Source organism: Monomorium pharaonis, chromosome 2 (genome assembly GCF_013373865.1).
Source record: "Monomorium pharaonis isolate MP-MQ-018 chromosome 2, ASM1337386v2, whole genome shotgun sequence".
Classification (NCBI taxonomy): Eukaryota; Metazoa; Arthropoda; class Insecta; order Hymenoptera; family Formicidae; genus Monomorium; species Monomorium pharaonis.
In genome coordinates, this window is record NC_050468.1 from 23,952,160 (window position 1) to 23,964,620 (window position 12,461).

At 42.2% G+C, this 12,461-nt stretch overlaps 1 protein-coding gene across 1 annotated transcript in view; it reads left to right on the forward strand.

Moving 5' to 3' along the window:
• LOC105830444 overlaps positions 1-12,461 on the forward strand; it is a 113,353-nt gene that overhangs the window by 26,702 nt on the left and 74,190 nt on the right. The window contains exons 2-17 of the mRNA XM_036282445.1: positions 4,040-4,095; positions 4,705-4,900; positions 5,903-6,007; positions 6,279-6,395; positions 6,458-6,705; positions 7,255-7,504; positions 8,042-8,287; positions 8,382-8,501; positions 8,821-8,960; positions 9,440-9,677; positions 9,837-9,959; positions 10,087-10,221; positions 10,520-10,753; positions 10,893-11,408; positions 11,497-11,682; positions 11,781-12,032. Of these exons, the coding sequence (XP_036138338.1) occupies positions 4,040-4,095; positions 4,705-4,900; positions 5,903-6,007; positions 6,279-6,395; positions 6,458-6,705; positions 7,255-7,504; positions 8,042-8,287; positions 8,382-8,501; positions 8,821-8,960; positions 9,440-9,677; positions 9,837-9,959; positions 10,087-10,221; positions 10,520-10,753; positions 10,893-11,408; positions 11,497-11,682; positions 11,781-12,032 (3,162 nt within the window). The remainder of the gene's footprint in view (positions 1-4,039; positions 4,096-4,704; positions 4,901-5,902; positions 6,008-6,278; positions 6,396-6,457; positions 6,706-7,254; positions 7,505-8,041; positions 8,288-8,381; positions 8,502-8,820; positions 8,961-9,439; positions 9,678-9,836; positions 9,960-10,086; positions 10,222-10,519; positions 10,754-10,892; positions 11,409-11,496; positions 11,683-11,780; positions 12,033-12,461) is intronic.

A 12,461-nucleotide genomic window follows, 5' to 3' on the forward strand; every position in this document is an offset into this window, starting at 1 on the left:
CTTTCAACCCGTCGAAGAGAATGTAGATGCGTCAGCTGTAAGTTTGACGTCTCTTTCTTTCTCGCGTGCGTGGGACGTATGTACCCTCCCCCGGCCCCGAGACGAGCGCACACAAAAGAATAATCGGTACGGGCCCAGGATGTTCCTTAGTCGCGCGTATAGACACTTTCACGGCGTCGTGCAAACACGTTGTTCCTGACCTGCAAGCTTCCATAAACCGCCGAGCCCCGTGGGCGAGGCAGTATAATAAAGAAGAAATCCGTGAAGCCGATGACTCGCGAACCGGAATCGTTATTGACCTGGAATATCTATTTTTGGGCGGAGCGTTGGCAATTAAGTCGATTATTGAATGTAGCGAGTGACGTCATCGAAATTCAAACGTAGAATATACGTGATATTGCAATTTGATTGCTAATTATGCTTAAAGCCTGTTTGTATTGCTTGACATTTAAGTGCCTATTCGACTAACGAAGCTGCGATACTATTAAATACAAATACGACAGTTGGAATAATTTCATTAGAAACTGAAGTTTCGAGGATATCGTTGAATAAACGGAGTGAAGATGATTCATTAAATTCGAGAAACCAATGTATTCTGGCATTGGAAAAGTTTTTGAGCTGTATGTGTCAATTCGTCTTGTTTTAAACGATGACAGAGTCGTGATCGCGCCAGTATCACCAGTATTCTTAGCGTGTAATATAATATCGCGCGTAGGTGTTTTGCGTGCCTCACATAAACACACATTGTAATTTATACTGCTGCCATGTGTGTTGCATGTAAATATACGGTAATGCAAAATTGAAGCTCACAATCGCGTGGCTGGATTACGGCCGAGAGCTACCGATTGTCAGATTGCGACACGCAGATATGCTAAAGAGCATCGACAAAAACTGATGTAACTGTGTCAATCGCTCGCGGCGGAAAAATCGATGTCAGAGCGATGTCAAGAACGATCGCGATCTCGGATGCGACTTCGCATTCCGGTCGGCGTTTCATTCGCGCTGTAGCTCGCAAGCTAAAATAAATTTGTACGAGACTTGTATCTCTACCGACAAATAATTAGCGGGTGTAACGATGAACAAGCGGAAAATTTCGTTGTATACGGGAGAACAACGTTTGTTACTGACGGGAATTTATTTGTACAAATGTAATTATGCTCGACAAGATTATCACACGCGGATGCGTTAAATTATTAAACTGTTTTATAAAACAAATAAATGCGTTAATTATAGCAAATAATTAAATCCGTTAGAGATTGATCGTGAAATAAACACTTCTTTGATACGTGTGCATGAGCCGTGAACGCCGTTATGTAATCATTTTACTTTCATATAACATCCTCATAATACTATTGAAACTACAAAATGTATCCAAAGGCTGAAACACATTTGGGCCTTGTGTCAAATTCAATTATACATTTTTATTGTAGAGATATTTTTGTTAAAAAAAAATAAACGCAGTTTACTGTGTTTATTTTTTAGATAAGAGGGTTTTACATGAGTTTAATAAGCTCTGATATCTATAGAACTCTCTCAAGTTTCTTATTTAAGGGGGAACAACAGAGTGACAGTACTAAAAAGGCTATATTTAAGATTTTTTAACTCACTCATACATTGCAAAAATGTCGGAGTTAATGGATTGATTGAAAACTACTTTATACTTAGTTTACGAGTTTTTTAATTAAGAAATATGTATTTTAAAGTACAATCAGAAGAAACGCCTTACTGGTTATCACCATGCATACTCGTCTAATAATGATTGGAAAATCAACAGGAAAATATTGTTTTAATCTGTGTTTGTATGGTTTTAGTTAAGCGTATCCGGTTAAAAAAAGGTTACACAAATCAGGTTAAAAAATTCGTCTTTTCAAGGACTAAGAAAATATTAATATAGAAAAAAAATCCGTACGTTTAATTGAAGGGAATTTCATGTAGATTAAGGACGTCTAAATGAAATTTTGATGCGATTTTAATTGGCGAAGAAATCGTGATACATATAAGTTGAAAACACTTAATTTAACTTAACTTCCTAATTGTATGAATTTCATCATAATAATTTATTTTAGGACACTATTCTAAAAGGTGTTCTACTTTTCAAATATATAAAAAAGAAACTATTTTGGGATAGTTTTACCCTGTTGTACCCCCCTTAATCTTCTTAAACTTTATTTCTCATTTTAGGTATATTAAATTTCTAGATCTCCGGGGGGAGACCTTGACCATGGGACTGCGGAAGTAAAACCGGACCTAAAAATATGTCCGCGCGGTAGGGTGGCCGGCTTCCGTGACAAAATTAAAATAAGGGAACTGGTGCGTTCCCCCGTGCGTCGGCCGGGGCCCCCGCGCGCACATACACACAGCTGCGGGTTTATGTATCTCGACGAGTTAGGGGATATACGGCGGCGGAGGGCCCCGGCTCTCTCGGCGACGACGTGGTTGGCGTGGCGGCCGGGGGGAAGGGCAAGGGGGTTTACAGGTGCATCGCACTCGCACGCCCTCCTTTATTACGCGTTCCTTCGCCTTCTTCTCTCCTCTCCCAGCTCCTCCGCGTCCGCAGTCGTTTCCCCTCGCACTTTCCGCTCTTCTCTCCTCTTCCTCCTCTTCATCCGACTTGGCGAACGCACGTCCTTCCTTCCCTTCTCCCTCTCGGGCCCCCGGTCCACCTTGTGAGCTTGTGGCAGCCGCGTGTGCAGTCGTTAACATTTCACCGCGCCAGGTTGATCGCCGTCGCTCTAACTTATTGTGCTATTCGCCGCGTCGTCGCTTCTCCGGAGGAGAGGAAGAGGGCCCCGCGGGCCCATAGGAGAACGATTTTGCGTATGGAGGGGAGGGGGGGGGGGTTGGGGGATGTTATCTCGCGAAAATTGCATTTACAGTTGAACGTCTGCCGGCGGAATTGCGAGAAAGGGGAAGGGCGGTAAACAGGAAGTGGTTGTTACCGCGGCTTCATCGCGAGAGCACTCGAGGAATTTAGATTTCCGCGTCTCTCAACTGGGAGATGGATTCCGAGTTGGAGTAGCAGGCTCGATCGTTATCAAACTTCTTCTCTCGTCATGTAGACTCGGAACACTCGGGGCTTAGCGTCTACGTAAGCTTCTTCGTTATAAGCGAGGATCTGATCTCATACTCCTAATGATACGTAATATTCGGAAAAAAAAGAAGAAAAAATGATAAATTATGACCGTTAATGACGCTAATAGCTTGTCACTAATAAAGAGATTTATCTTACATTTGTCATCGACGACTCTATTGACGATGCCACGTCATTAGCGGTTATTCCGCGCGACTTGTGCGCGTTTTATCAACGGCCGTCCGTTATTGAAATAACGTCTCTCCCTTAAAATACTACGGACAGGCAAAGTCTCGACGTTTTCCCCGCACACGCATCGCGTGGCCTACATGCTGGGGCTGATGGATCAACCGACTTCCCCCGGTCGCACATTCGTGAATTAGCCACGCGTTGGAGCGCTCGCACTCGGAGGAGGCTCGTTCGTCGAACAGGTGTTCGACCCGGTGTAGGTTTATCCGTTGACGACTGAAAAACGCTCGATGGCTTCTTGCGGTTTTGTATCCACGCTTGATTTTCCGACCGTTTCCTGCAACCACGGTGCTTTTCATGTGATTTATACGCCGTGAACATCGTGGGGAACGTTCGTTCGAGCGCCTTCCTCTTCCCCGCCGGTTCTCCACCTCTCTTTCTCTCTCTCTCTCTCTCTCTCTCGTCTTCCCCCGGATGCGGCGCGATCGTGAAAAATCGTTCCCAGGGTGCCGTTTTTGCGAAACCACTTGTGAATTCACGATGATGCAATTACCACCGGTGATTCTCCGCGTGAAGTCATCGTCGACGCCGTGTTACGCGCGTGTTTAGGAATCCATTTAAATTTCTTCCGCAACACGCTCCTCTCCGTAGAAGGATGATAAGCGCGCGCCCACGGTCACCACTAAAAAATTATCACGCGCATCGTTAATAATAAATCGCGTGACACAGGTATCTGAAGGATATGACTAATTTTGGCGTAATTTGATTTTCTTTTTACAGCAAAGATGAAACATCTTTGGCCGTTGCTGACGTGGATACTTCTAGCTTCGTATCCGGTAAGAAGATGTTCCTTCTTTATTCTTTCGTACTCTTTTTCTTTCCTCTTTCACGCGGTTCAAAAGATTGTTACTTATATCCAATAATGAGTTTTATCAAAAAAGTTTAATTTAATTTAAAACTAAATGTACATGTTAAAAGACTATTCACCCAGTAAACAAGGAAAATTAAATTAATCTTTTAAAACACAGTGATTTTATGTTCATTTCATAAAACATTTTGACATAATATTTTATAAATTTTTTTGAATTGTTACTTTATAATATTCTTAAACATTATAATTATAATTTAGAAATATTCTTAATGTTTTATTTAAATATTTTTTATAATAACATTATACATAAAGTTAAGAGCTACATATTTGAAAACGTTACATGTTACAAAATGTAAATTGTAATGATATCTCGCTTACTGGACGGACAACACCATGTCTAAAAAAAAAAATAGATACATTAGATGTTTTAAAAAATATTTAATATAAAAAATATCTTTAAGCCATCTCATGTTGAAACTTGTCAGAGAGCGCAAATGCAACCAATGATAAATGTGAAATCAATAAAATATAATGACAATATCCAACTGATGAAGTCTATCTCACGATCCTTCAGGTCGAATCTCGCAGAGGACTCGGCCCTGGATCGAGGCGAGAAGTATTCTTCCTAAACCTCGAGGACGGCTACTTTGGCTGCCAAGTCAACGAGTCGACGGACGTCCTTCAGCTGCTCGAGCTCTCGAAGCTCTGTGATCATCGCGTCGATTGTTATCAGGGCGTGGACGAGCAGCGCAACAGGTTAAAGTGCACAGGTGAGCTACCTTGAGAAGAAGAAGAAGAAGAAGAAGAAGAAGGAGAAGGAGAAGAAGACGTATCCTCTCGAAGTAACTCGTGTCCGGAGATTGTCCGGGATAATCTACGCCGCGAAGCGATGTGCTCCGTGCGTCTACCTCGCGGCGACAGGAAAAGGAAAGGGTGACGTCGCACGACATTCGCGACGATGCTCCGTCGTTAACATTTCCGTTGTTTCCTCACGTCATGCCATCGTTCTCGATGTCATTACGGCCGCTAAGTAATTTTCCTCCTCGCGTTACACACAAACCGCAGGAACGCGTTAGGCGTCACGTCTCGTCGGGTCAATTAAGGGGTGGGGGGGGGGGGTAGGGGGAGGAAGGGTCTCTTCTCGCGTCATTATTTCGCATTGTACCGCGCGAGTCACGCCCACGCCGTGGTCGCAATTAGTCGCGGAATTTTATTCTCATTTTCCACGGGCGCTATCTCGTACCGCGCCCGTACGGCGAGATGAGACCGTAATTGACGTTGCCGAGGCGCCGATGAGCCGATGGATCACGTTACTCGAATCTATAGCGAACGTACAGCGGCTTCGTGGTTTGTGAGAAAAACTTGGATGTTCGACCGGCGATTAGGCCCGGCGAGAGAAAATTGCGCGATTAGCCGATAGCTATATACCATAGTCGCAATTTATCCCGCCCCTTTTTCTCGGATAATCTTACTTAATGGCCAACAAAAATGGCTCGTGCCTCTTGTACAGGATATTTTTCAATGAGTATACATCCTCTAGTTCTATCCGGATGAAATCGTTAACTACGTATTTGCGTAAATAAAATTGAGCGCTTGTTTATACGGTGAAAGAAAGAAATGAAAGTTAATCACACGATTTAAACGTTTTGGAAGGTTTAAAAATATAAAAATTATAGATTTATCTTATGTTATATAAAACAATAGATTGAGATCCGAAATATTAAGAGATTCTCTGAAATACATATTTTTCAATTTTGTTAAAAATGTTGCAGACGATTGTACAAAAGAAGACGGCACCAAGTGTCAAAACGGTGTCTGTCTGGATTCAGTCTGTCACTGTAACGATGGGTTTGGAGGATGTAACTGTCAAGTTCCAGGTTTGTGCAATTATATTTATATGTTGATACATATTTTCACTAAAAAAAAAAACCTTCGTAAAATATTTATAAAATATTTATTATTTAATACATACATTTTCTGCTACATGCAAACGAAATTTGGATCAACTCAGTGCAAGTATCTGTATACTGTGCGTGTGTTTGTATATATTCTCTTGAGCTTACGTCAGGAACTTACGTAGGAAAACAGCAAAACCTGCAATATTTTTTATAATAATTTGTAATAATGAAACCGAATTAAAAATTACAGACGAGAACGAATGTAAATATCGGCCCTGTGATATATTTGCCCACTGTACAAATACTCTTGGCAGCTTTCAATGTTCCTGCTTTCCCGGATACCAAGGCGATGGATTTCATTGCGAGGGTAATTAATCTCGTCGGGGGTAATTAATTTTGTTTCGCTGCTAACGATGTTGATATCCGTAGATATCAACGAATGCAACGACCCAACGATCGCCGCGCGTTGCGTCGAGAATGCCGAGTGTTGCAACCTACCCTCGAATTTCCTGTGTAAGTGCAAATCCGGCTACATCGGCGACGGCGAGGTGCATTGCGAGGACGTGAACGAGTGCGCGGTACCGGGTGCGTGCGGCGACAATACCGTGTGCCACAACACACCCGGCAATTATACCTGCACGTGTCAGGACGGATTCACGGGAGACCCGTTCAACAGTGTGAGTATTATACCGTGGCTCGAGAGCGGGAAGGCGCGCACTCGAGAAAACGATAAGTTAGAGATTAAAGTGGATAATAACACGCCTGCGAGTCAGTCGCCTTATCTGGTGGAAACTCTTCTTTTTTCGGATGTTTATGTAATGTACGACGATGGAGATATTAATCTTAATAATCATAGTTCGACGATGGGCTTCCGGAGAATGCGGGATAATTACAACACATACTAAATAGATGAATAGATCAATTCTGATAAAAAATATTTATATTAATAACTGCGATCCCGCAATAGTACGGCGTAACTTCGACTTTTTAAGATTTATTCTATCTAAACTTTATTAAAGCAATTAAAATACTTGCGTGTATTTGAGTTTCAGTTTCTATAAATTTTATATCTAAAATGCATAAATTTATGATAAGATATTAGTTTTTTGTTTACATATTAAAATTGGAAGATGTAAAAAAATTTTAGACAACGTTCAATTGGATATAATTATGAATTTATTTGTTAAATTTCTAAAATTTGAACGTGTGTGTGTATATGTGTTTAGTGTATCGATATTGACGAATGCAAATACGAGGGTGCCTGCGGAAGGGGTGCGTTATGCGTGAATGTACCAGGCGCGCATAAGTGCGAATGTGCCGACGGATACGACGGAAGTCCCGAGGAGGAATGCAGGGACATCGACGAGTGCCTGAGGAGTCCTTGCGGACGTTCCGCTCTTTGCACGAACGTACACGGTAGCTTCCGGTGTTCCTGTCCCGATGGAATGGCTGGTGATCCGATGACAGGTTGCCACGGTAAGTCTCGAGAATTTGTAACGACGGTTATAGTTTGTTACGAGTGATAAATAAGACACAGAACGTGGAAACAGCTTAAATGTGTGTTTATATGTGTGCGTAATTAATTATCATGCTTCAGGAACGTAACATTGTTTATCATCATATAACAATAGCATCTTAACAGAATTAATGGAATCGTAACACAAAATTTATTTCGATCAAAGTTTATTGGTAAAAATGTATTTTTTTTATAATCCCAATAATAACCCTCTACAGACTACCCTTTTTCAAAAGGCTTTAAAAAAGAACTAGTGTATTTTTATTATTCAGGAATACGATTGTATAATTATATGACCTGAAATGTTTCTTTACATTTATCATACATGTCCGTATTTGAGGATGGGAAAAATCTAGCGAATGACTTGGGCTAGTCTGCAGAGGGTTAATAATATCGTTGATCTGCGTGTATATGGCACATTTGTGACACTGACAATCCGCTTGAATCCCCCAAACTCCCATGTCCGTCCAAGTCCACTAACTGACCGTCACCGGCAGATGTGGACGAATGCCAGGAGAGCTCGCCCTGCGGTGCGGAATCGGAGTGCGTGAATACCGAGGGTAGCTACGAGTGTAGATGCCACGTCGGCTACCGGATGGACTCCGCGCACCGTTGCGTCGACGTGAACGAGTGCATCGGCGGGGACGCTTGCGCGGCGAACGCGAGGTGCATCAACGTCCCGGGCTCGTACAAGTGCATCTGTCCCCCGGGTTTCGTCGGTCAGGGACTAACCCGCTGTGAAAGTCAGTTATTAGCCAAGCTCTCATCATATAACACTCCCCCGCTATACCGCATGCCATTAATACTCACCCTGTGATTAACAATGTTGATTAACAGACGTGAACGAATGCGAGCGCAACCCCTGCGGCGAGAACGCCGAGTGCATCGACACGATCGGCAGCTTTGTCTGCAGCTGCAAGGCGGATTACACCGGCGATCCTTTCAAGGAGTGCAGCGGTTAGCTTACCGAGTCATAGTTCTCTCCCGCGACTTATCTGAGTCGCGGTTCCGAGAGCGCCGGGCATCAAAACGCACTATCCTATAATAATTTTAATACATTCACAATTTTGTTTTTAAACACTTTTTGTGCAGATTAGAAATTTATTTTATTTTAAACATTATATATTTTTTTAAATTTTGTATTCTGTTTTGTATCTTCTCATCATAGAGTGTCATTTTTTTAAGTAATTTTTCAAAAGACGGTTCTGCTTCTTTGAATACTTTTGATCTCGTAGGATTGTTTTGCTATAGCGACATTCCATCTTTTCCCTCCTAGATATCAACGAGTGCACGGCTTTGGAGAATCCTTGTGGCAAGAACGCGATTTGCAAGAACGAAGAGCCTGGTTACAATTGCCTCTGTCCGCCGGGGTACAGTGCCAGCCCCGGTGCCAGTCCGGCAGTCGCTTGCGATCAGGTAATAATTCAATAAAACCCCGTTGCGCGCTCCGTCTCGAGTCACCTCATGCATACGTATGATGTGGGTAGGATCTTCCACGTGCGAGAGATCCGCCCCGTGACAAATATTTCAAAAGGAGATCTGCTGCTTTGACCGGTCCGTGGTTTCTTTCTTTCGTTGGCGACGGATAAAAGGAAGCGAACGAAACGGAGGTGGCGTCGCGCACAAAACGAGACGAACGTGAACCGGTTTTTAACATCAGTTTTACCTCTTTTCCAAACTGTTTTCGTCGTTTGTAAAGACCACAAGACTGACTTAGGGGCTCCATTTATTATGAACGCACGCTTTTTATTTGCGCGTCTAGGAGATAACCGTAAAAATATATGCGGCGAACATAGGACCGGTTTCCGTTTCTAAGTATACACAGTGTCCTCGTACGCGACAAGAATTATGGATGTGGAGCGATAAAATATCATCCCATCGCGCACCATTTTCAGACCGACGTGACGACTCTCTGCAAATCGAATTTCGATTGCGTCAACAATGCCGAGTGCATCGAGGGACAATGTTTCTGTAAGGATGGCTTCAAAGCCGTCGGTGCCGAATGCGTGGATTTGGATGAGTGTCTCAATAATCCCTGTGGACCTGCGTCGATCTGCACGAACACTAGAGGAAGCTACCATTGCGAGTGCGAGTCTGGATTTGTTGGCACTCCGCCCTACATACCGTGTAAAGGTAATCTTTATTATATATCTTCAACAATATATCGGGTATTTTTGGAAGAAAAATATTATAAAAGAACAATTGGTTGTAAGAAGATTTAAGAAGGATAAGAAATTCTCTTATAAATTGAAAAACTATAGTTTCACGTAATTTTTGTTTGTTTTTTCGCAGCACCATGCGATGAGGTAACTTGCGGCGAACATGCCTTCTGTAAGGCCGACGGTCACGAAGCTTATTGCATTTGCGAAGACGGCTGGACCTTTAATCCAAACGACATAGCGGCTGGATGTATCGGTAAGGAAATAAAATTTCTTTAAATGAATTGAAATATTCGATAATTGTTCTTCAACGTATATGAAAGTTTTTATGGCTTATACGAATAAATTTCTTTTTAATGAGATTTTATGTTTCTTTTACTTAGACATAAACGAATGCGATGCGATAAATGGACCTTCTGGAAGATGCGGTAGAAATGCCATTTGTACAAATACACCTGGTGGTTTTAGTTGTCAATGTAAAGTTGGATATTCAGGAAATGCCTTCAAACAATGTATAGGTAAAATTTGCGCGAGATAAATTATTATTTAATAATTAATGAAAAATTAATTAAAAAAAATATATAAAAGAAATTAATATATAAAAAAGTGATATATTTACAAACATATTTATTTGTAAACAATTCTCTCTATAAGTACAATATTAACAAATTTATTAGTGCAATTCTAATTTAATATATTTTGAACGTAAATATCTTGCTATAATTGAGTCCATATTGCGACAATAAATTGTGCTACTGGGGTGCAGTTTTTTAGTATTTTTGGAGTTACATATTGACATTTTTTAATTAAATACAGATATTGACGAGTGTAACAAACCTGACGTTTGCGGGCACGGAGCAACGTGCACCAATGCCGAAGGTTCTTACGCTTGCACTTGTCCGGAAGAGACCATACCGGATCCCGATCCTTACATCAAATGCGTTGGCATAGTCAGATGCGAAGTTGACGACGATTGTCCAGGAAACGCTATTTGTGACCAACAAAAGAGATGCTTATGCCCCGAGCCCAACGTCGGAAACGATTGTAGACGTAAGCAATATGAGATACAGATTTTATTTTAGAAATTAAATACGCGTGAGGCCAGAGAATTTTATGTCAAATATTAAATATATTTTATCTTTGCGAACAAAATATCGTCAGTGTACAAATTTCGCGTTTGTCTGAACAGATCCGTGCGAAGATCTGTCTTGCGGACCCAATGCGCACTGCATGCTTCTGAACGACGTGGCGACGTGCCTCTGCAGCAATGGCTACACCGGAAAACCCGGAGTGAAGGACGGTTGCCGAGACATCAACGAGTGTGCGATAAATCCGTGTCCCCCGGGCGCAATTTGCAACAACGAGCCCGGCTCGTTCTCGTGCCAGTGTCCGAGCGGCATGACGGGCGATCCTTACAGCGGCGGTTGCCAGGAATCTAAAACACCTCACGTATGCGGCCCTAGTGCGCCCTGTCCCGCCGGAGAGCAGTGCATCAAGGATGAATTCGTGGGTAGCAGCGTGTGCATCTGCCAACGCGGTTACACGCGCGACCACGAAACCGGTAAATGCAGAGACATCAACGAATGCATGGAGCTCAGAGAGAAGCCTGCCTGCGGGGTTAACGCGATTTGCAAGAATCTTCCCGGCAGTTACGAGTGCCAGTGTCCGCCAGGCTTCAACGGAAATCCCTTCTCGCTTTGCGAAGGTAGGACTTTTCATTCGTAGTCTTGACAGCAATTATCATTTAAAAACATGGGTTAATTATTGAAAAATTTGTATTGGAATAATTGTAGAATGCAACAGCATCGAGTGTCAATGTCAACCACCGTACAAGATCGTCAACGGTAAATGTATGCTGGCCGGATGTTCGAAAGGCGAAAAATGTCCAAGTGGTGCGGAATGTATAACAATTGCCGGTGGTGTCAGTTATTGCGCCTGTCCCAAAGGATACACGACCAAGTCCGACGGCTCCTGCGAAGGTATACGACAAAAAGCGATTTGTTTTAAGAGAAAAAAAAACAGACACAATTGTATCTAACAATTGTCACAATTGACGCAATTCTTATTTCGTATGTAGATATAAATGAATGCATCGTGGGTCATCAAGTCTGCGGTTACGGTGCCGAGTGCATCAATCTACCAGGATCGCATAAGTGCGTGTGCCCTCACGGATACGGAGGCGATCCGTACAACGGGCTCTGTTCTCCGGCGCAGAAGAGATGTACCAACGACCATGAGTGCAAAGCTAACGAGAAGTGCGTGCAGCCCGGAGAGTGCGTGTGCCCACCGCCGTTCTACACGGATCCTTTGGACGGAAACCTTTGCAAGAGTAAGCCTACTTCAATTTCACTTGTATATCGCAATTAGTATATCATACGTGTTTATGTAATCAAATTCAGAAACTGTCTTAAAGTTATTGTTTAATTGGACTTAATTTTAGAATTTCGACGAATCTAACAATTTTCCACAAACTTTAACGTGCTTAAATTTCATGGTAATTTTGACACTACAAACAGTGTTGAAATTAGTGTTTTGCTGCTATGGATTTACTGATTTTTAGTGTTCTTGTAAAGAATTTTTTTCAAATTTACATACCTATAACACTTTTGTTTGCTAAAAATCTGAATCTTCGGTCGAAACATTGTGCAATTCCATTTAAATAAAGAGTTTTGCCAGTCTGTGGACTAATAACACTCATTTTTAATCTTTACCACTAACGTCCGCAATAAAAATCATTTTTACTCCAATAATAAAATTC